We start from the raw sequence: 21,522 nt of genomic DNA, 5'->3' as shown, positions 1-21,522 counted from the left end.
ACTTGATAATATTATCATTAATTATGTTACTATAATAATAATAATTGTACTATAGACAGTTGTATTTGTATAGTGTATTAGGTATCTTTTATTTGGTGTATAATTTGATTTGTATGTGATAATGTAAACTATTTTTATTTTTACGAATATGTCATACAAGTTCGGTGAAAATTATAAGTAACTACTTTTATTCCAGTTTACTGTGTATAAATCTATAAAAAAAAAATAGCATGAAAATTATAACTCTACAGGTATGTAAAATAATATTTTCTATTAAAATAATGCATTTAATTTTATTTTAGATAAAATTATTTCTAGTTAAATAAGAATAATAGGATACTTTTACTACTTGTAGGTATCAATATTTTTTACAACATATTTATAATATTAACTAGTAATAATAATATAGTAACAATATCATCTAAATGGACCCCTAGATTGCTTAAAATTCGTCTTCTAGAACATGCTGTTGTAGTGTTGCTGTTAAAATATTAGTTTTTTGAATTTCTTGGATTCTTAATTTGATCTTAATATAATTACGTTGTCTATTGTATTTTTATATACTATATAGGTATTATTTGTAACTACCGTTTTTTGTATTTAGTTATAATCGTTGAGTTGTATATTAATTCATATATTGGAAGCTATTAAAAATAAAAATAATAGATTGTATTCTATAATAGTAAGATATAGGTACCAGTGGCGTAATTTGGTCATGTTTGCGGGGGGAGGGATTAAATATTTTTAAATTTTACCTATAATTCCCTCCCCTACAAAAAAAAATGTATTTATCACAAGCATTTCCTTTAGGTGTTGAAATAATGTATCTACCTACTAAATGTGCCTAATATTCACATATCTAAAAAATAACTGTATAGCGTAGTAGTTTACGTATTTGGATACTTGGTACCTAGGTATATTTAATTAAAACAAATCTTAAGTATCGGTATTAGTGTATTCCATATTAATATATACAGAAATTCTACATGTTCATGTATAAAAAAACAATATAAATTATAAATATCTTATCGTTGTATGGTACATCGGATACGCTTTTAAATCTTAACTTGAAGTGTTTATACTTTTACACATAAGTAGGTATAGTATAATATTACACTCACCAGAGGGTGTGCAAGTGTATGTATTATATAATAGGTATGAGTTGTATAAACAATGATTAATAGGCTTAAGTACTTCAAATATACCTATTTAATTATAATCAAATCTTTATCCCTAATACGCAAACTAATGATTATAAGTAATGATTAGTGTAGTGTACGGATTAAGATATACAGGACTGGATACGATATGATTGGAGAGTATGAGAGGTGCGTTAATGAATCGAATAAACGGAGTATACAGATAGGCTTCGAGCTTTTGTCAACACTAGCGCTATGTCGCTATACAGTATATTAAGTAATCAATAAATCGGCATACTAACTTTAATTTTAATTTATATTTATATTAAAATCTTGAAGAACATAGTGATTTACTAACATTTCCTTGTAGTGATCATAAAACTGAAGTACCTAATGACTAATATTTTCCAATACTACATCACTATGAGAATGAAACAATTCACATCACAAAATAAACTATTGAAAAAGAAATGTTATAAGAAACAAAGTTATCAAAGCTTATAACAACTTAATAACATAATTATAATCATAGAATAGGTAGGTTAGATACCTAAGTACTTACCAAATGAATAGGTTCTAGACGATAGTGCTCTAGGCGATACCAGTCTATTATTATTATTATTATTATTCAACCTAACTTCTTGTACATTTTAGTTTTTAATTAACAGATAATGTTATACTTCATTGATTAAATATATTATATACCTACCTAAACATACTATAATATGACTATATTATAGTATTCATTTAATAGTTATATAAATTTATAAATATACCACGTTAAGTCCTGATGATTACTTAGGTACCTACCTAGTACCAGGGGTACGACACTTTCACAATTTCTAATGTATTGTTCTGTGCTAGTACCTACTTGATAGTCGACAAGATAAAAGACCATGTTACATAGGTATACCTATTATTTAATTTTTAGTTAGGTAGGTTGATTTCATTTTTGCTGAAAATATTGCATTCATTATGTTATTAGTATTTAATTACTAAAATAATTTATATACCTATTTATACCATTTTATGTCATAATTTATAACTAAAAATGTAATAATGTAATAGGTAATATTTTCTCGTGATTACCGTAAAACAGTAAAAATAGATTCATTGTACCTACATATATATATATATAATATTTTAAAATAAATCAAAAATGTCGAATATTATATTTATATAAATTCATATTTATTATGTCAAAAATTGCGTATAGTAAAATTCATAATAATATAAAATAATTAAAAGTTTAAGTTCCCTTGACGGCTTGAATAATGTTTTTGAATTATAACAAAATAATTAACATCGTTATTAGTCGTTAAAATTGGAACTTAAAATGTCTATAAAATATAATTGTCTTTATATATTTTTAAAATTTTATGTTTTAAATATCAACTTCTACTCCTGAGGAATTTTGTATATAATTTTCAAAACTTAGATATAAAAAGCAAAGTTTTAATAAATTTATAACAGTTTTTAATTTTTCAATTTTGATAAAATTCGTCAATATTCGAACAGAATAGATGCAAATAAAAAAAATTGACGTACGTTTCCCCAACCCCACCCATTTTAAATTTTCCAAATTTTTCTACGCCAATGTTTAGCACGTGATTTGCATGAATTCGCACGACTGTCCCCGAAATTTGTACGGCACCGGTTCGCCCGGAAAACTCAATTTTCCATGGGTGGGGCGGGGGAAACGTTTCGCCTTTATGTATTTTTAATATTTTCATATAGATATAAGAATAATTTTTGTGGAATCTTGTATTCAATTTTCAAGAATTTTGATCCAGGAAATCATTTTTTATCGACATTTACAGATAAAAAACTAAAAAAAAAATTGAAAATTTCTTATGCCTATAAAAATTCAAAAAAAATTCAAAATAATTAAACATTTTATCGTATAATGAAAATGATAATAAACACATTTCGTGAAAATTTTAAGTATTAATTTTTTTTTTTTTTGGGAATACAATGAAGTACCTATATTATCAAAAATCGTCGAGGAGAATATCGAATGACTGGTACCGAATTGGTTTCCGAGCTCCAACCCCACATGCCGAATGGTTCCCGTTTGAAAAAATTGTTTTATCAAGATAAGAAGTATTGGTTCTTGTTTAATTACGCACATTTTCCTTCTCAATTTTATAGGCTTAGGACTATCAACTTGAAAGTAGGCTTGGTTAAAAATAATAATTAACAATTTTGTTTCTTTTTCATTAAACATAAACTCCATAATAACAAACAGTTCAAATCTAAAAAAAAGTCGGCAAGTGGGTACCGCTCTGCTGTACATTAGGGGGTGGGGTGACCTCGGACTAGGGTAGGTTAAATTTGAATGCAATGATAGGTATCATTGTATACGAAAAACGATTCTGAACGGAGTTGATTTGTCAGTCTAGAATATTTAACGTTAGATATAAATTCAAACAATTTTATGAATTTTGAACTACAAAATAATTTGCAAATATTCATGATTTTGACGAATTTTTGTCAAAATTTGAACTTCAAATGCTAATAAAAAAAATTGTGCCTATGTATTCTTATAATTTTTTAATCACTTTAAGAATAACATATGAGGAACTTTTTATAAAATTTTCAAGTATTTTAATTGGGCCTAAAAAAATTTATCGACACTTTAAAAAAATGTTTTCAGAAAAATTGAAAATTTCAGTTGTCTATAAATAGCTCAAAAAACTCAAAATATTTTGAAAATAAAATCATGTAAAGAAAATGCCAATCTAAACAACTGGTAAAATTATCAAGTATCTACGACTTATACTTTTTGAATAATAACAAATATTTAAAATTGTTTGAGAATAAATCGTTATCGTTACGCGATTTCGTAAAAATTTAAAATTCAAACGCACTTAAAATTTTTCCTATAATAATGCTTCGAGTTTTTTCTATAGCTACTTGAAGAAAAACCTATTATTGTTTTAATAATCAAAGAAATTTTATAGGAATTTTTATTTTTTTCAGGTTTTCAGTTGCTAAGGATAAAAATTTAAGAAGTTCAACAAATTTTAAAACTGTTAAAAATGTTTTCAGTAAATAAAAGTATGCTGCGAATGAAATTTCACTATTTTCTTTATTTGGGTGGTAAGTATAAGTATTTAACTAGTATCAGTATTTATGTAGGTTTTTAAGATATGAATACCTAAATATTATTGGTAAATAGCTGCATAATCTCAAATAATGTTCTACAAGTAGAGACTAAAATTATACTCGTATGCACTAAAAATGTATAAAATAAGATGCAAATATGCATTGCAAAAGTCCTCAACTACAAGCAAAGATTGATGAAATAATATGTTGGTACCTATAGTAGGTACTAATACTAATACATGTACACCAATAATGAAATAATAACTAAAAAAATCTATTTGTTTTAGAAGTAATTCAATGGTTTTTTGTCTTTATTATGGTTGTAATATTAATTTGAATTATTAAAATAATGTAGTAGGTATATACTTTTCTTATATAAAAGAGTTAGTTTCGTTAAATTAATTAATTTAAGTTTTTTATACTTAATACTCGTACAATTTATAGGTAGCTTTATTCATTCGTTGGTAATTCGTAGTTTTTCTATAAACCAATATATTATGTAGGCAGGCAGGTACTTAAATTTAAAATTTAAATATATATAAAATTAGCTGAATTACTTCTCGTTGTCGGTTTTAAGTGGTGGTGGAGTTTAAGTATAGAAATATTAATAATAATTAAGTAAATTTGATAATATTTTCAAGTTCTGATTCACCCGTTAAAACATTTTATAATTTTATGGTTTGAATTGTTGCTCAAGCCAATAAGTGCGTATAATAAAATTTATTTAAAAAACATTTATGTTTAGAAGTACATTTAACAGAAAATAATCTGAATCCACTGATCATTTACACCTATGAAACGTTTTGAATCGCATGCCGCGGCCGTGGTTATGTTTATATTATAGATCGTGTAAATCAATAGGACATATTAAAAATTTATTATATACACCATTATAAAAGATATAATGATAATATATATAATATATATAATATATATTATCATTATCATTTTGAGATTTAAGATGAAAATTTTTGTTTATAGATTGTTAGGCATGATTTTTTCCATGGCAACAAACAAAGGACAGATAGGTACACAGTTATTGAAAATATTATAGCAATCATCTATAAACAAAAATTTCCATCGTAAATTCATAAATCTCAAAATGTCTGTCGATTTTATGTTCTTTTTACCCTTTAATACGCGAATTTTGAAAAATCCTTTCTTAGTGCGCCTATATATTATAAGTACATTTACTGAAAATTTCAAGTGAATCGGTTCAGTAGTTTTGACTGTACGTTGATTCCACCTTTCATATATAATATATGAAAAATATATAATGATATATAAATGATATAATAATTGATTTTCGTTTACAATAGATGTAAGATAGGTATAATATATAATATATATTTAAACAAATACTAAATAAATATTATAGCTTTATAATTTGTTAACAAAAAAATAATTTTGAAATTATAGGAAATTACATCTGTATTTAAAAGCAACTTTTGATTTTATCAAATATATCTCCCTAACAAAGCTTAGCATGACGAAAATCTAAATAAAACTAATGAAAATGTCCTTTCCTTGAAAATGTAGTGATATCTAATACAAATATCGATATAATAAATTCTCGAGGCAACAAACTTTTTTCTCGGTCTCCTAAAATTTGTTATATCGTAAGTTGTCTATTGGTCGTACATGGGTGATGGGTCAGTTTACCTTGATAAATTTGAAAACTGGTGTTTTATTATTAAGTAATAGTCTTCAAATGTAAACTATTAGATTAGTAATATCTTGTTGTAACTTTTAAGTAATTAAATATTCAGAAATGTAGGCATAAATAAAACACATATTTACTATAAGAATGTATGGAAAATGGAGAGTATATTTATCTATGAAAAATTTACCATATGTAACCCTTATTCAAGTAGGCAATTTTATGCATAATAAAATTGTATTTATCAAATCCGTTAAATTATATTTGAAAATTGAAGTATAGGTTTTTCAAATTTTCAAGTGCATATAAATCTGGTTCCTAATAGTCAATGATTAGTTTAAATTAAAATACATATATAACTATAGTTGATTGTTGATTATGTAGGTTAATAGGTACTATAATTTATGCCTCTTGTAGTTATGTTCAATAATATTAATTTGATCATCGTTCCATATCTTAACATTTTAATTTTAGATAGTCCAAAATAAACCTTTACCTATCAACTTTGGATTAAATTATAACTTTGATTTTTCAGGTATTGCTTCAATCGTAGGATTTTCACCGACCATAGCTAAACAAATGGGCTATTCACCAATATTAGTTGGTTATCTTTACACATATTTATCTATTTTATCCTTTTTAGTCAAGCCTATTATTGGATTAATAGTTGATAAATTTCGCGTGAAGAGAATTACGTTTCTAGCATTTGTTTTGACATGTGGTTTAACAGCATTTGTGTTAAATTTTATTCAGAAACTACCAACGGAAACGGCTGCGATTTTAAGTTGCAACTCTAAAACAGTATTAGATGTTGGTTCAAACATTAATGGCCAGTTACCTCAATGCGATGATAGTTTAAAACAACTCTTGATGAATAATTCTATGTCGATTACATGTCAAGTGCGTAATAAATTAGTAAAATAGTACAATCATTTTATAACGGTGTCTTTGTATTTTATTGTATAATAGTGTGTGGGTAATAAAGTATTGAATATAATTTGTAATAGTTTTATTTAAAATAAATTAAAAAGCTAAATTTATGAATGAATTAATGACACATTTTTTTTTAACCTTTTTAGTTGTATTGTCAACCAAACAAATCATTTTGGGATGAGATGTGTAAATCTTGGAGTATGGATTATTGTGCACCCCAATACAACACGAATACAAGCAATAATCTTGTACATCTCAATGTATCATTGTTTAAAAGTTTAACAGATGAGGTAAATTGTAATATTATGTTATTTGCATAAGACATTGTTATAATAATTAATAGGATCTCAGTTGGTCAGTTCTTAAAATTATTTGTGTTTTTTAATAACAGATTTTTCTTCCCCACTGTGTAAAGATGAATCAATAAGCAAATATAAACAAATTGGTTGATGAATGGTGTTTATTAATACTTATTATAATTTATAGTTACAAAGTTGATGGGAAATATAAAAATAGATATACCTAAATAAAAATAAATTATAAAAAATGTTGTTTATCAATTTATTTAATATCAATTTTATATTCTGAGCAGAGCGATAGTATTTATCACGGTTATTAATAGTATCTATAACCATGGTATTTATGTATCACTTCTTGTAAGTTGTTCATTTATCAATAAAATAATAATTTCAAAATGTATAGTCACAATATTCTTTTTAAAATAATTAAAATTTAGAGTTTCATTTTCAAACTATTTTGTGGTTAAGAATCCATGAAATTAATTAACCTGCTGCAGAGGTTCCCAAACTTTCTATTGTACAACCCATTTTGGATTTTTTTTTAAATTTTAACTCATGTTTAAAAAAATGTATCATTTAAAAATATAATGTGACCCACCAAAAATATAATCGCTACCTACAGTAGTAAATTACTTTATCTAAATACCTAATAGCAACATAAAATAATATAACATAAAATATAAGCTAAACAATATAGACTAAATGTATATTAGTATAGGCTGATAGATTGCCTTCTCTCAGAATCTTTTTTCGAATTCCATGATTTATAATTGAATACAAATATTTAACACATCCATCACAGTGACTGATTTACGCATTTTTTTTGATCAATGTTTTATTATTTTTAACCAAAAATCAAAATATTGGATGTTGTTATTTGTATTTTTTCTTATTATATAATACATTTATATATATGTTATTAGATAGAAAATAATTACGGGTTTGAAGTAAAATCGATGCAATTCAAGGAAACTCAAGTATTTTTTCCTACGTGTCTAAAACCAGTGAGCAGTCGATGTAAGATTGACTGTTCGAATGATTTTATTATGGAATTAGCTACTATTACAGTGTTCGAAGGGAACATTTTTGGCTTACATCAATTTTGGGAATATTTCATTGTTATGAGTTTATTTTGGATAAGTCAAGCTATAACTTGGAGTCTTCAAGACCCAATTTGCTTTGATCTCTTAGGTGATTGTTTTTATATTTTAAAGTTGATTAATATTCATTTATTTCAAAAAAAAAAAGTTACAATTTAGAAAACGTAAAGTAATCCTATCCGTAAAGACGTAAAGTACAGTGTATATCGTCATACTATTGGTAAAGTTTATGGATAGTCATGCAAAAATAATATTTTAACCTATCTTATTATTGTCATTTTATTCAGGTGATAAACTTGAAGATTTTGGTAAACAAAGGTGTTGGGGATCTATTAGTTGGGGACTTTTCTCGATATTTGGCGGAGCACTCGTTGATTATTTTAGTGATAGTGATATTCACAAGAACTACTTTCCAATTTACTATCTATGTCTTATAATCATATTGTGTGATTTTGTGGTAGCTTATAAAATAAAAGTAAGTTTTTTTTATATTTATTCCATTTTGTAACTTTACCTAATGAATAATTAATAATAATTATAAATTACTAATGTTCAATGCAATACTGTACTTAATGATACTTGAATAGTAAACTGTAGAAATTTAGTAATATTATTACTTAATGTTTATATGATTTATTGAAGATAACTGAGACAATTGGATCTAAAAATACATTATCAGACATATTCAAATTACTAACTAATGTGAATGTAGTAATATTCTTTGTATGGATCATATCGATGGGTATTTGTACATCTATGGTGTGGAATTACCTTTTTTGGTAATATAATAAATATATTTTAAAATGTTATTTTAATGTTTGACATTAAATAATTATTTTTTGACTTAGTTTAAACTTAGGTTAATGTTATATATTTGTAGTTCATACGTTATGGACTTATAAACATAATATTATTTTATGCCTATTATTTGAAATACGGTTCTTTTTATTTATGCCTATTAAATGGTAAATATTTCTTGAATTTAACTTTTTTGTTTTATAGGTATATGGAGGATTTAACTCAGAAGTACCACAGTGAAAAACAATTGTGGATAAAAACATTACAAGGTTCAGCTATAGGAATTCAATGTATTGGTGGTGAAATGCCATTTTTATTTTTTTCCGGCTGGATTATTAAACGAATTGGTCATACATATTGCATGGCCTTAGGTCTTATCACTTTTGCTGTTAGGTTTTACTTGTATTCTATTATAACTAATCCTATTTGGATACTACCAATTGAATTCACCAATGGCATAACTTTCGGATTGTGCCACGCTGTATTGATGGAATACGCAAGAATTATTGCTCCTGCAAGTGCTGTCACCACTGTGGTAGGATTTTCCGGAGCACTATTTGAAGGTGTAGGTATGTGTATAAGTATAACTGTTAACGATATTTTTTTGATATTAATTTATTGATTTATTGATTCACTTTAACTGCGTATTGAGTGTATTTATTTATTCAAGTTGTTATATATTTTTTAAAATTTATATAGGTATTACGATATATTTTGACGAACAAAATGTATTTCTGGCGTGTAAAGTTTATGTTGATAACCTTAATATATTATTAATTATACATTTATATTATAGATATAACTAAAATGTTTACATAAATGTAGAAAAATAATAATATTGTGTCATTCAATAGTAATTGTATTACATATCAACATTTTAAGCAATTTTCGATCTTAAGATTGATTCTTGAAGTTTTTAAAAGGCTGTCTTCTAATCAAATCTTTGGATACCTATATTTATGACAATAACCAGAAATTTAATATAATATATTAATATTATTATTAGAGCCCATGTATATCAGCATAGTTTATGTTGAGGTTATTAATACAATTATCAACTTTTCTTTCTTCCATTTCAGAATATGTAAGTTAAAAATAATTTGTATAACCAATCAACTAATATATATGGCTAACTGTTAATTTATTGTTTATGGAATATTAAATTAATTATTTTTTAAATATATAGGTATATAAATTTATTTTATAATTATGTTTGAAATTCATTTTCATTGTGTATTTAATGCTGCTTATAAATTCTATTTTTAGGTGTATCTTTAGGTGGTGTGATAGGTGGATTTTTTTACGAAAAATTTGGAGGAGTATCAACATTTAAGATATTTTCTAGCGGCTCCTTATTGATGGGTATTCTTCATGTATTATTTATTGTGTTCAGCAAGAAAAATATAAATAGAGCACCATAAATTGATATGATATCTGTTTAAGTTTAAGTTACCAAATTTAATGTTTCTATCAAACTATAAATAACAATGTAAAGTAATGTATGTACCTTTATTTATATTAATTATTTATACCTTTAATTGTATATAATTTATAAACTATGCTACTAATATTTGTTTATAATTTATAGTTTGAACTTTAGTATAAACAATAAAACTAATAATAGAAAATAGTTTCAGTGTATTAATAATTATTCATTTATATTATTTAAAAATTAATAAAAATTATATTACAAAAGTTTCATTATTTAAATGTTATTATTAATATTATTATTTCGATAGATGTTTTCATTGTTAAATATAAGGTTTTTTTATAATTTAAAATACATCTATAAAAGTAAAAAGAAACTAAAAGTCAGGCTGTCTTGTAGTTAATTTAATTACCTAATTATTATTTTTGTTATGACGTTCAATATAGGAAAATTTAACAGACTTATCTCGTTTATTAAACATTATATGTATTAAATAATTTTTGATTTGGTTGCAGAGAAACATGGTTAAAAAATATAAAATTAGTGAATTATAAATCAAAGAATATTATAGTTATCTGAATTACTTAAAATATTTAATATTACGAGTACTTTTACTTACGTAAAATAAACTACACAGTTTAATATTTAAAAACAATTAATAATTGTGTGATTAATCAATTATAAAATACATAATCGACTATGCATAAATGTCTTGAGTAATCTAGGTACGTAACATGTGATAAAAATTTGAAAACCTAAAATCTCCTGTGACTTTTAAAATTAAAAAAAATCATTTTTTTAAGATTTAATACTTTATATACTTCATTAAATCTCTAAGAAAAGCATTAAATGTATTAATGATACATTGATACAGTCGGAGTCGGATCTGGTTAGAATTTATTTATTTATAATTATTTTGTACTCGTGGTGTATAATATATTATATTAAATATTTGGAATATATACTATTCAGTTGTATAAGATGAATTTTGTCTTTATCCCTCGAAATTATATATAATATATATTTTATTATTTATTTTATACATTATAGTAAAATATGTAATATACGTTATGGAGTATAAACAATAAAAATAACAAGTTTGACTCATATTAAACGTCACAAATATGGTGTCATTATATCGTATCTAGAGGTCAGTAATTATTATTAATTTTATAATACTATTTAATTATAATATGATTATCACATAATATTGTTAGTAAGAAAAAAAAAAAATAAAATAATGTATCCATACGAATTAGTTTCTGATCGATGAGTTCTTTAAAATATGTCGAATTGTGTGCAGAGCTAGATATTATAATTACACGTAAGTATTCATTCATACACATTTTTAATTAGTTGTATAACTTTTACATGGCATTTTTTGTACTTTGTAACATCTAATAGCTAAGGACTAAAAATGAATTTATTTATTTAGATGTTTAGAAAACAAAAATTATTTAATTACATAGGTATACTCATTTTGTTTTTAACATTAATTATTATGTAGGCACCAAATTAAATTAATCTTTAATTGTGTTTAGTAATTTGCAGTTACTACTCGTTATTCATTAGGTATTTTGGCATTTAAATATAAGGCGCCAAAAATATCAATTGAATCAAAAATGCTTCCAATACATATTCGAGTGAATAAACGCACGCTACGAATGAAATTTCATTATTTTCTTTATATGGGCGGTAAGTACCAACATTATTAGATAGCATTGTTATTTATATTTGTGTATCTTAAAATTCAAAATTGTATTTTAAAAAATATTTCAACGTAAACATCTACATGGTTACTATAATATTTTAATAAATACATAGATAGTTTATATTTACTATTTGTAGCTAAGTAGGTAAGTTTACTTAGTACTAGTATTGATAATAATAAAAAGGATTATTTATACTTAAAATTCTGTGTATATACACGTTGTTGTATAACCAGTATTATGATCAAAAACAAATTTTTTTTTATCTTGTATTGTACTTTAACCACTTACGCTAAATACACTATTTATGTTAAATTGACTTAATACATTCTATTATTATTTATTTCTGCAGGTGTTGCGTCAGTTCAAGGATTTGCACCTACAATAGCGAAACAACTAGGTTATTCGCCGATGGTAGTTGGTTTTGTTTTCACATATTTATCTATGCTATCCTTTTTCGTGAAACCCATCACAGGAATTATTGTTGATAAATTTCGCGTGAAAAGAATTATGTTTCTCGCATTTGTTTTGTTATGTGGTCTTACAGCGTTCGCTTTAAAATTCATTCCAAAAATACCCACCGAAGCTGTTGCAAATTTAAGTTGTAATACAACTACAGGATTACAAATTTGTTCAACCAATGATGACCATTTGTCTCAATGTGATGACAGTGTATTTAAGCTAATAAAAAATAGTACTGAACCCATAGAATGTCAAGTAAGTTATAAATAAGTAATAAACTTATAAGTCAAAAATATAGAAAAATGTAATTAAATCGGTGATTATACTATCGTATCTATTTATTACAAAATATTTAATAATTTTTATTTAAACGACTCAATTATATTATTTATATTATCCATTACACATTTTTGAACCTATATAATACCTATTATATATTTACATTATTTAGTAAAATTGATCATAATTATACTTGCATTGAGTAATTTGTATTATTATGAATTTGTTATGAATTTATGATAGGTATAGAATTTGTTAAAATGAATTTAAATAATGCATATATAATTTTATGTATTATATTTATAATATATTCAGAAGCTTAATTACAATATTATATCTTAATACTTGTTAAAAATAATTTAACAGTATTATTTCTGAAAATTTTTCATAAGTCTGAAAGTCTTTAAAATATATATAGGAACATAAAAATATATATTACTCTTAGTATTTTGTAAGTGTTACGATACCTTTTTTCCAGCTTCTAATTATTTGGTAATCTATGCTGTTTATGCATTATGAATGAATTTTAATACACAATACATTTTTCATGTATAAATAAAAATAATTTTATTATTTAATACATTTTTGAATAAAATGTGTTTTGTCAATATTTTTATCAGTTACGCTGTGATCAAAACGAATCGTTTCTGGACGAAATTAATAGATCCTGGAATATCATAAGTTATAATATAACTCCAAATATTACGTATAAAAACAAAGAACTCAAGTATCTCAATGTTACTTTGATTATCAATGCAACAGATCAGGTAAAATATTAAAATTTCTAATGGTCCCAGACGTCGCTGTAAATTACGAGACACAAGTAGGTGTATAACTATAGCTTGTAGTGATGTTTCATTTATTACTTTGTGATTAGATTGAACTTAACAATATTTTTCAAGTGAAATCAGTACATATCATGAAAACAGAAATTGTATTACCATTCTGTAAGAGACCGGTTAGTACTCGGTGTAAGATGGATTGCTCGGACGATGTCATAATGGAATTGGCAAGTGTTCAAAAGTTTGAAGGAAGTATTTTTGGCTTGCATCAGTTCTGGAAATATTTAATTGTTATGAGCTTATTTTGGATTAGCCAAGCGATCACTTGGAGTCTCCAAGACCCTATATGCTTTGATCTTTTAGGTGAGTAATTCTAAACATAAAATTAATTAACTTTTTTTTTTTTATTTCACCAATAAATGTTTGTGTTGAATTTCTGATTTTACTTTAAGATAATAATATATAGATTGTGTTTTAATGATGCTATATGTCTACATAATATTATACTGTTTATCTGATATCATAAAAATTAATTCAATGATGAAAATTATAAAAATATAATTAATACTTAAGTTTATGAAATTTATTTATAATTTAAAATGTGTACATTTTCGAATAATTTAACTTTAGTTATTACTAGTAGTTCTTGATTATTAATAAACAAAATTAGGGATTAAAAACAGAACAGTTATTTAAAAATTTTAAATATTGTATAGTATTTTGTTTTATTTTGAATTTGTTCTAAAATTTGTTAGTATATACAGGGTATATTATGTCGTTAAAACGTATTTAGCTCTAGAAATACAATTAATTTAAACTTTTAATCGATTAATCGATCTATTAAAGTGTAGGGTCCCAGTAGTAAATAAATCAGTGAACTAAAATGTATGATTTGAACATCAACATTTTTTTTTAAAAACCACCAGGTATAATAATCCAATAAAAAATATAGTTGTTATCATTATTTGAAACAAAAAATTGATATTAATGTTGGTACAACTGCTTGCTAAAAATTTTAAAATTTTTATTCAAAAATAAGTCGTTTAAAATAAAGAAACACGACTTTTTTTTGTATATTTTTTTAAAACCATTTTTTCGATCCATAATCATTAAAAAACTCCACGATAACGACATAAGGTAACATACTCTCTGTACCTATAGTACGTACATACACAGTTCCACGTGGTATAGTGTGATACTATACAAGTTCTACACTAATCGTTGTTATATTATATTGTAAAATTTTAGAATTAAATACTCGTATATCTGTTATCATATATGGCACCTAAAAAATTTAATTGAAATTCATTATTATAGGTACCTAGTATATTAGACATTAGTATATTCATATGCACCAACTTAGTATAGTTTTTATTTTAAATTTATTTTGCTTTTAATTCATTATAAGTAGTTTATTTATTTTATTTTTTATTAATACTATCTGGTATATTAGTATTTTTTTTACCATTATTGTGTATCCGATTAATGTTAATTAATAGATAATAAGCCTGAAGATTTTGGCAAACAAAGGTGTTGGGGATCCATAAGCTGGGGACTTTTCTCGGTTTTGGGCGGAGTACTTGTTGATTATTTCAGTAATAGTAATTACCAAAAAAACTATGTTCCAATTTATTATTTGTGTCTTATAATAATACTATGGGATTTTTCCTTGGCTTACAAAATAGAAGTAAGTTTGTTGTATTACTTTACATATTTTTGTAGCATAAAAAAATATAAAATACCTAATGTAAAGTAGACTATTAGCATTATGTAACCGTTTTTAATAGTTACATTTTATATTTAAGATAACTGAAACAGTTGGATCTAAGAACACATTTTCAGACGTATTCAAATTAATAACTAATATGAATGTTATAATCTATTTGATATGGATTATAGTAATGGGAATTTGCACATCGATGCCTTGGAATTATCTATTTTGGTAGGTAAGAATGTAAGATAATAATATTATAGTAGCTATATTGTAGGTATACAACATTATCACAGTAAAAATGTAAGAGATTTTGTTTAAAATCAAGTTATTGTCATAATAATATACTGTGCCAAAGTTTTTCAAGTATAAATTTCAAATATTATGAAATCTTTTATCTTGAATCGTGATTGATATTATAAAATTATTTTTAAAAATAAAATATTTATCGACAATGGATTGGATGTATCAAAAACATCCATTTCATTATTATTTATATTTTTTATACGGAATTGGGTTAGCCAGTAGCCTGATTAACTTTTCATAGACTAGAACTGTGAATTCAAATAAGATCTGTGAATTGTGATAAACAGCGTTGATGATGGTTTAAACTATAAACGCCTTATACTTAATAAATATTAAGTATTTTATAATATTGCGTGTATCGGTCACTTAGTCACTTGTTAGTACCCTCTATCTTGAATCATATCGCGTAATGTTAAAATAATATTGGCAGGGCTGGTGTACAAGAAAAACAGTATAGTGTCTATGGTTATTCTATGCCTATAAAGCCATAAGAGACAAATGCCTATTATATTACCACTATAAATATCATTGCGCAACGCCGCAATGGCCTATATTAATTGATTTGAAATTGCAAAGGAAAAATATGTTCTAATATTAATTATCATTTTTTTTTGTGTTACAATCGTCCTCTCTGATAGAATTACTGATTACATAGAATAATTATCATAATTCATTGCCCAACCATATTAACTACACATTTTCGTGATCTAAACTCTATGGATGAATAAGTGATTGTTTTATTATTAAATTAAGTTTGTATTAATGTTAGATAAGTAAATACAATTTTGAGAAGTAGGCCATTGCTGTACAGCTGAATATACCTCAATATTGAGTAAATTACTGTAATGGATGCGTTAAATTTGAATTTTATGATAAATCACTGTACCTTATATGAAAAAAGATTGACAGACTGTCAGCCTATATTATAACTTAATTATTAGTATATTTAATTAGGTTTTAATATTTCTATCAATTATCATAGTAATTTATTTTTCTGCAGCAGTTACATGGTAGGTTAATTTTTTGTTTTTCCGAGAATATAGAATTCATTATATATTAGAATAATTATTTATATTTTTGAAAATATCATTATAAAATATATTAATAGAATACCTGCAATTACTTAGTAAATTGTAAAAGTTTCGTGCACCTATGTATAATAATAGTTCACATACATAATACCATCAACATTTTAACTACAAATATTTTTAGTAAGAATAACGTATGAGGTACCTTGTGTACTTTTTATGTGATTTTAAATATTTATTTAGTTGAATATTTGCAACGAATTATGTTTATTGGATAATATTTGATATTATGGTTGTATAAAAAATGTATATATTACGTTTAACTATAAATAATTAATAATTTCGAAACAATTAAATTTTAAATATTAAATTTAATTGATTTTAATAAATTACAAAGTGTATCAAATTTTATTAGATTTTAGAAAATAGTTTGTTTGTATTTTAGGTACATGGAGGATTTAACCCAAAAGTATCACAGTGATAAACAATCTTGGATAAAAACTTTACAAGGTTTGGCCATAGGAATTCAATGTATTGGCGGTGAAATGCCGTTCTTATTTTTTTCCGGTTGGTTGATCAAAAGAATTGGTCATACGTATTGCATGACCTTAGGTCTTTTCACTTTTGCTCTTAGATTCTATTTATACTCCATGATAACTAACCCTATTTGGATACTGCCAGTTGAATTCACTAACGGCATTACATTTGGATTGTGTCATGCCGTCTTGGTAGCATATGCTAGACTTATAGCTCCTCAAAATTCTGCCACAACAGTAGTTGCATTAACAGGAGCTCTATTCGAAGGTGCCGGTAAGTGTTACATTATGTTTCACTGAGTAGTATAAAATGCAACTATATATTATGAGAAACATAATGATGTGTTTGTTTCATAGGTGCAATTGTATTTGATGATTACTAATGAATATTTTATTTAAATTATTCTAACGAGTCAGTTAATTTTAAATCGTTTACCTAATCTAAAACTTAAATATATATTTACATTTGTTTTTTGTAAATATATTTTAGGTATATAGCTTAAAATTTTTTATTTTCATAAAAGTAGGTATCATATCTACTGATTAATAATAGGACTTTAAAATGAACTATTTAAATAAAATATCCAACATTTTCTCTAATGTTTTGAAAAATGTTTTGTGGTCTTCTAAAAACAGAAAAAAAAATATAATATATCGTAGATATGTTATAGTTTGGAAAATTATGGTTTTATACTTTTTTACGCCTATATTTTTTTTACAAAAATAATAAGTTTCAGGATTCGACTGAGGAGAATTTTGTAAATACCTTCTTCTTCTTCTTTAGCATTCAATCCTGAGATTGGTTTGTAGCAATTCTCCACTCTTCCCTGTTATTTGCCTTCCTCTTTGTCTCTTTATAAGAAGTACACCCTTGGTCCTCTATTATTTGTTGCATATATACCATTTGTGGTCTTCCCCTAGCATTTTTTCTTTATATTACCTTAAATACCTTATATTTTATTAAATTTAAAATATATATATAACTATATAGCTCAGTGGTTCCCAACCCATATGCTGCATAGCAGTATGCTACTAGGCCATGAACCATATTATATAATATTTAATATTATTATATATTTTTGTTATATACCTAATAATATTTCTGGTTATAATATATTTAATTAATATTATCAACAGCGTACAATTGACAGTATCGAATGTAGTTTTATCTCATATATACTATTTAGTATAATAAATTATATGAATACGTATATATATTATATAGGTGTGATATATGTGGGCCTCAAAGATTTTTTTACAAAATTGGTAGTACGCACAATTAAAAAGGTTAGGAAACCGCTAAATTATAGCTTATTAAAATTAATATTTTATTAATTATTTTATTCATTATATTTTAATATAATTTTATCATTTACTTATTATGCTCATTTGTATAGATTATAGATAGTAAATTAAGCATTTCTCAATAAAAAAAAATAATAACTTATTAGTTATTAATGTAGTTTTTCCAATTTTAGAAAACAAAATTATGAATTTAATTTTTTTTTTTAATATTTTTATGTAAAATATTACTATAATTTTTATAATATTATTTCATTTCATTTCACAGGTATTTCTCTTGGTGGTGTGGTTGGTGGATTTCTGTACCAAACATATGGAGGAGAGCGAACATTTAAACTATTCTCTTATGGTTCATTAATTATGGGTATTCTTCATGTAATGTTTATTAAGTTAACTATTAAGTCAAATTAATATTTAAATCTTGAAATAAAAAAAAAAGAATAATTCCATTTGTAAATTAAGATAAATATCTATTCAGTTATTGCGACTTCCCTAGGCATTAAAACTAATTTGTAAATAATTTAATAATTAAAAAAAGAATTATTAAAATAAATAATGTACAAAACAAGAAAAAAGACTTCATTATTTCATTTTTTGAAAATTTATTTAAATTTTTAACATATTTTTAGATTATCATAGATTGATTTTTCAATTTGGCCTAGTTGTGTATTTGAAGCATTTTTTGAATAATTCTTTTATATTAATATAAAAAAAATTACAATATTACCTATATAATATAGTTTAAAAATAATTTTTATTATTACGAAAAAAAAACTGTCACATAGCCTTGATGTTTAAGCTCTTAGCAATGTATAAAAATATTTCAAAAAGAGTCAAAATTTGACCTCCTCCATGACCTTTTTTTTTTAAAAAAAAAATATGATCAACTATATATATATATTTACTGATATTATTATATACTATTGAATATTTTGTAACTATTTGTTTTCGTGTCACATGGGTATGTACAATTATAGCATGTAAGGAGATGCTTATTTTATACACAATTTTTTTTTAGGATGGGGAGGTTATAGGTAAAATGTAAAAACATTTCGTCCTCCTTACAAACATGACCCAATTACGCCTCTGATAGGTTAACCTGATCCTTTACCCCAAATTATCTTATGTAATTTGAAAAATAGTTCACGACACCGTTGTGGTTAGATGTAAAACTAAAAATAAAGTTGTAAAATTATATATTTTTTTAAAAAAGATAAATTTAAAAAGTCATGAATATTATAATAATAAATAACAAATTTTATCTTAAACTAGATTATTACGTATTACAAAATTCTTCTACTGATTACGATTGTCATGTAGTAAGACATTCAGTGTTTGGATAGTCCAATAGTGCAGACGCCAGACAGAGATAAATAGTTTGTGTGAAATAATTTTGATAACACTGTAAATTATGAAGAAAAAATAATTCATTAGTGCATAATTAATGGATACCGAATGTTCTCTATCAATGTAATGTATATTAATATGACAGGTTTGTCGATAGCATAGTCAACTACAAGTGCGTTCTGTGTAGAAATTGATTCGATGTATAAACGTTAAAATTTAGGGGTGGAAAAAATCGTCCATAAATAATAATTATTATTTTTGAGTAAATTTAATCGGAAAACTATACAATTATTAAAAATAGGTACTGTTGATTGTTAAGCAATAATTAAACTAGTTACGTAAGTTTTATAATATATATTGTTATATGGTAACAATTTAAGTACTGCTAAAAATTTTTATACTAACATACATTTTAATTAAAAAATAGAAATATCATTTATTAGGCATAATATTTATTTTACACAATTTATGTATTTGTACAATTTATTTAGCCATTATGATTAAAACTTTTTGCTCATCGAAAGTTCTTAGGTATTTATTAGGTAATTTATTAAAAAGCTTCGGTTTATTTATTCATAAATAGGTACCTACTTTTAAAGTTCGATATTGATAACCTAATACTTCAGACTATTAATTATTAATTGGTAAATATTTATTTTATTTTAAAAGCTTAGTAAAAAATATTTGTTAACCTGTAACACAAATGTATATAGAATGGCATGATAGTTGGTATCTGATTATTAATGTTACTGTTTGTTTCAACTACTTAATTTTCTTTGTATAATCTATTTTATTAGATGAAAAATTAATTGATAATGAATATTTATATAATATTAAACGGTATGTTTAATCAGAGAATCATAATATCCGTGAAATAGTTATTAGGTTAAAAAAAAATTGTGCAAGATTTGTTTTATCAAAATTGAATATTTTGTTCATGGATAATAAAAGAATGGCATAAATTAGTATATTAAGTAAGTGACCATGATTCAAAATGAGGAAATGAGGTAAAGATGTAGACTATTTGCATATAAATATGTAATAGTGGTTTAATTCTAGCAAGGGATCTTCATCTTATCATCAATTATGTATAACTTTAATATTAGGCACCTATTATGTTCTTGTGTAGACGTTATTCGTTCTTTCTTTTTAATTATTTATGATTTTATTGTGAGAAATGATCTGAAAAATTAATTTTTAATACATATAGTAGTAATGTATAATTTTTACCTATAACTTCATAAATACATATTCAATAGAAGACACGTGTTCAAAATGTATTTATTCTGGCGTTTATAAATTTAATATTATTTATGTTAATGATAACAGTTTAATTTTTTAGTACAGATTACAAATAAAATCTAAATAACCGTCAAACAGACACAGATATATTAAGGATTTGTCCTATCTATATTTTATGTACATAATAAGGTAAAAAAATGCGTTGTCATACCCTCATGTGTTGTCTCCGTATTACACACGTACGATATAGACTAAACGCCTTTACGCAGTCCGAGTATAACTCGCTCAATTTTGGTACAGAGTAAATAAACCAGCTATTATAAAATTGAATTGTAACAATATTTCTGAGGAT

The 21,522-nt window shown here is 24.4% G+C and overlaps 2 protein-coding genes across 5 annotated transcripts; both read left to right on the top strand.

Moving 5' to 3' along the window:
- The first annotated feature begins 56 nt into the window (after positions 1-56).
- On the top strand, positions 57-10,738 carry LOC114123006 (major facilitator superfamily domain-containing protein 6-like). Of its 2 annotated transcripts, XM_050201494.1 has the most exons (10): positions 57-251; positions 3,120-3,242; positions 4,122-4,241; positions 6,443-6,807; positions 6,987-7,130; positions 8,063-8,330; positions 8,527-8,714; positions 8,882-9,018; positions 9,242-9,606; positions 10,304-10,738. In XM_050201494.1, the coding sequence occupies exons 3-10, from the start codon at positions 4,181-4,183 to the stop codon at positions 10,456-10,458; spliced, it is 1,683 nt and encodes a 560-aa protein (XP_050057451.1). In that variant the 5' UTR covers positions 57-251; positions 3,120-3,242; positions 4,122-4,180; the 3' UTR covers positions 10,459-10,738. The 2 variants fall into 2 exon arrangements, with proteins under 2 accessions (XP_050057451.1, XP_027841649.1); XM_027985848.2 differs by lacking the exon at positions 3,120-3,242.
- Positions 10,739-11,000: 262 nt separating this feature from the next.
- On the top strand, positions 11,001-19,144 carry LOC114122987 (major facilitator superfamily domain-containing protein 6-like). Of its 3 annotated transcripts, none has more exons than XM_027985819.2 (9): positions 11,001-11,790; positions 12,039-12,161; positions 12,528-12,892; positions 13,537-13,683; positions 13,794-14,061; positions 15,198-15,385; positions 15,504-15,640; positions 17,189-17,553; positions 18,850-19,144. In XM_027985819.2, the coding sequence occupies exons 1-9, from the start codon at positions 11,736-11,738 to the stop codon at positions 18,990-18,992; spliced, it is 1,791 nt and encodes a 596-aa protein (XP_027841620.1). In that variant the 5' UTR covers positions 11,001-11,735; the 3' UTR covers positions 18,993-19,144. The 3 variants fall into 3 exon arrangements, with proteins under 3 accessions (XP_027841620.1, XP_027841627.1, XP_027841635.1); XM_027985826.2 differs by having other exon boundaries at positions 11,005-11,790; positions 12,008-12,161; XM_027985834.2 differs by lacking the exon at positions 11,001-11,790 and adding an exon at positions 11,800-11,935 and having other exon boundaries at positions 12,008-12,161.
- The last annotated feature ends 2,378 nt before the right edge of the window (positions 19,145-21,522 follow it).

Source organism: Aphis gossypii, chromosome 2 (assembly GCF_020184175.1).
Source record: "Aphis gossypii isolate Hap1 chromosome 2, ASM2018417v2, whole genome shotgun sequence".
Taxonomy (NCBI): domain Eukaryota; kingdom Metazoa; phylum Arthropoda; class Insecta; order Hemiptera; family Aphididae; genus Aphis; species Aphis gossypii.
This window is presented reverse-complemented; position numbering and strand designations above follow the sequence as displayed.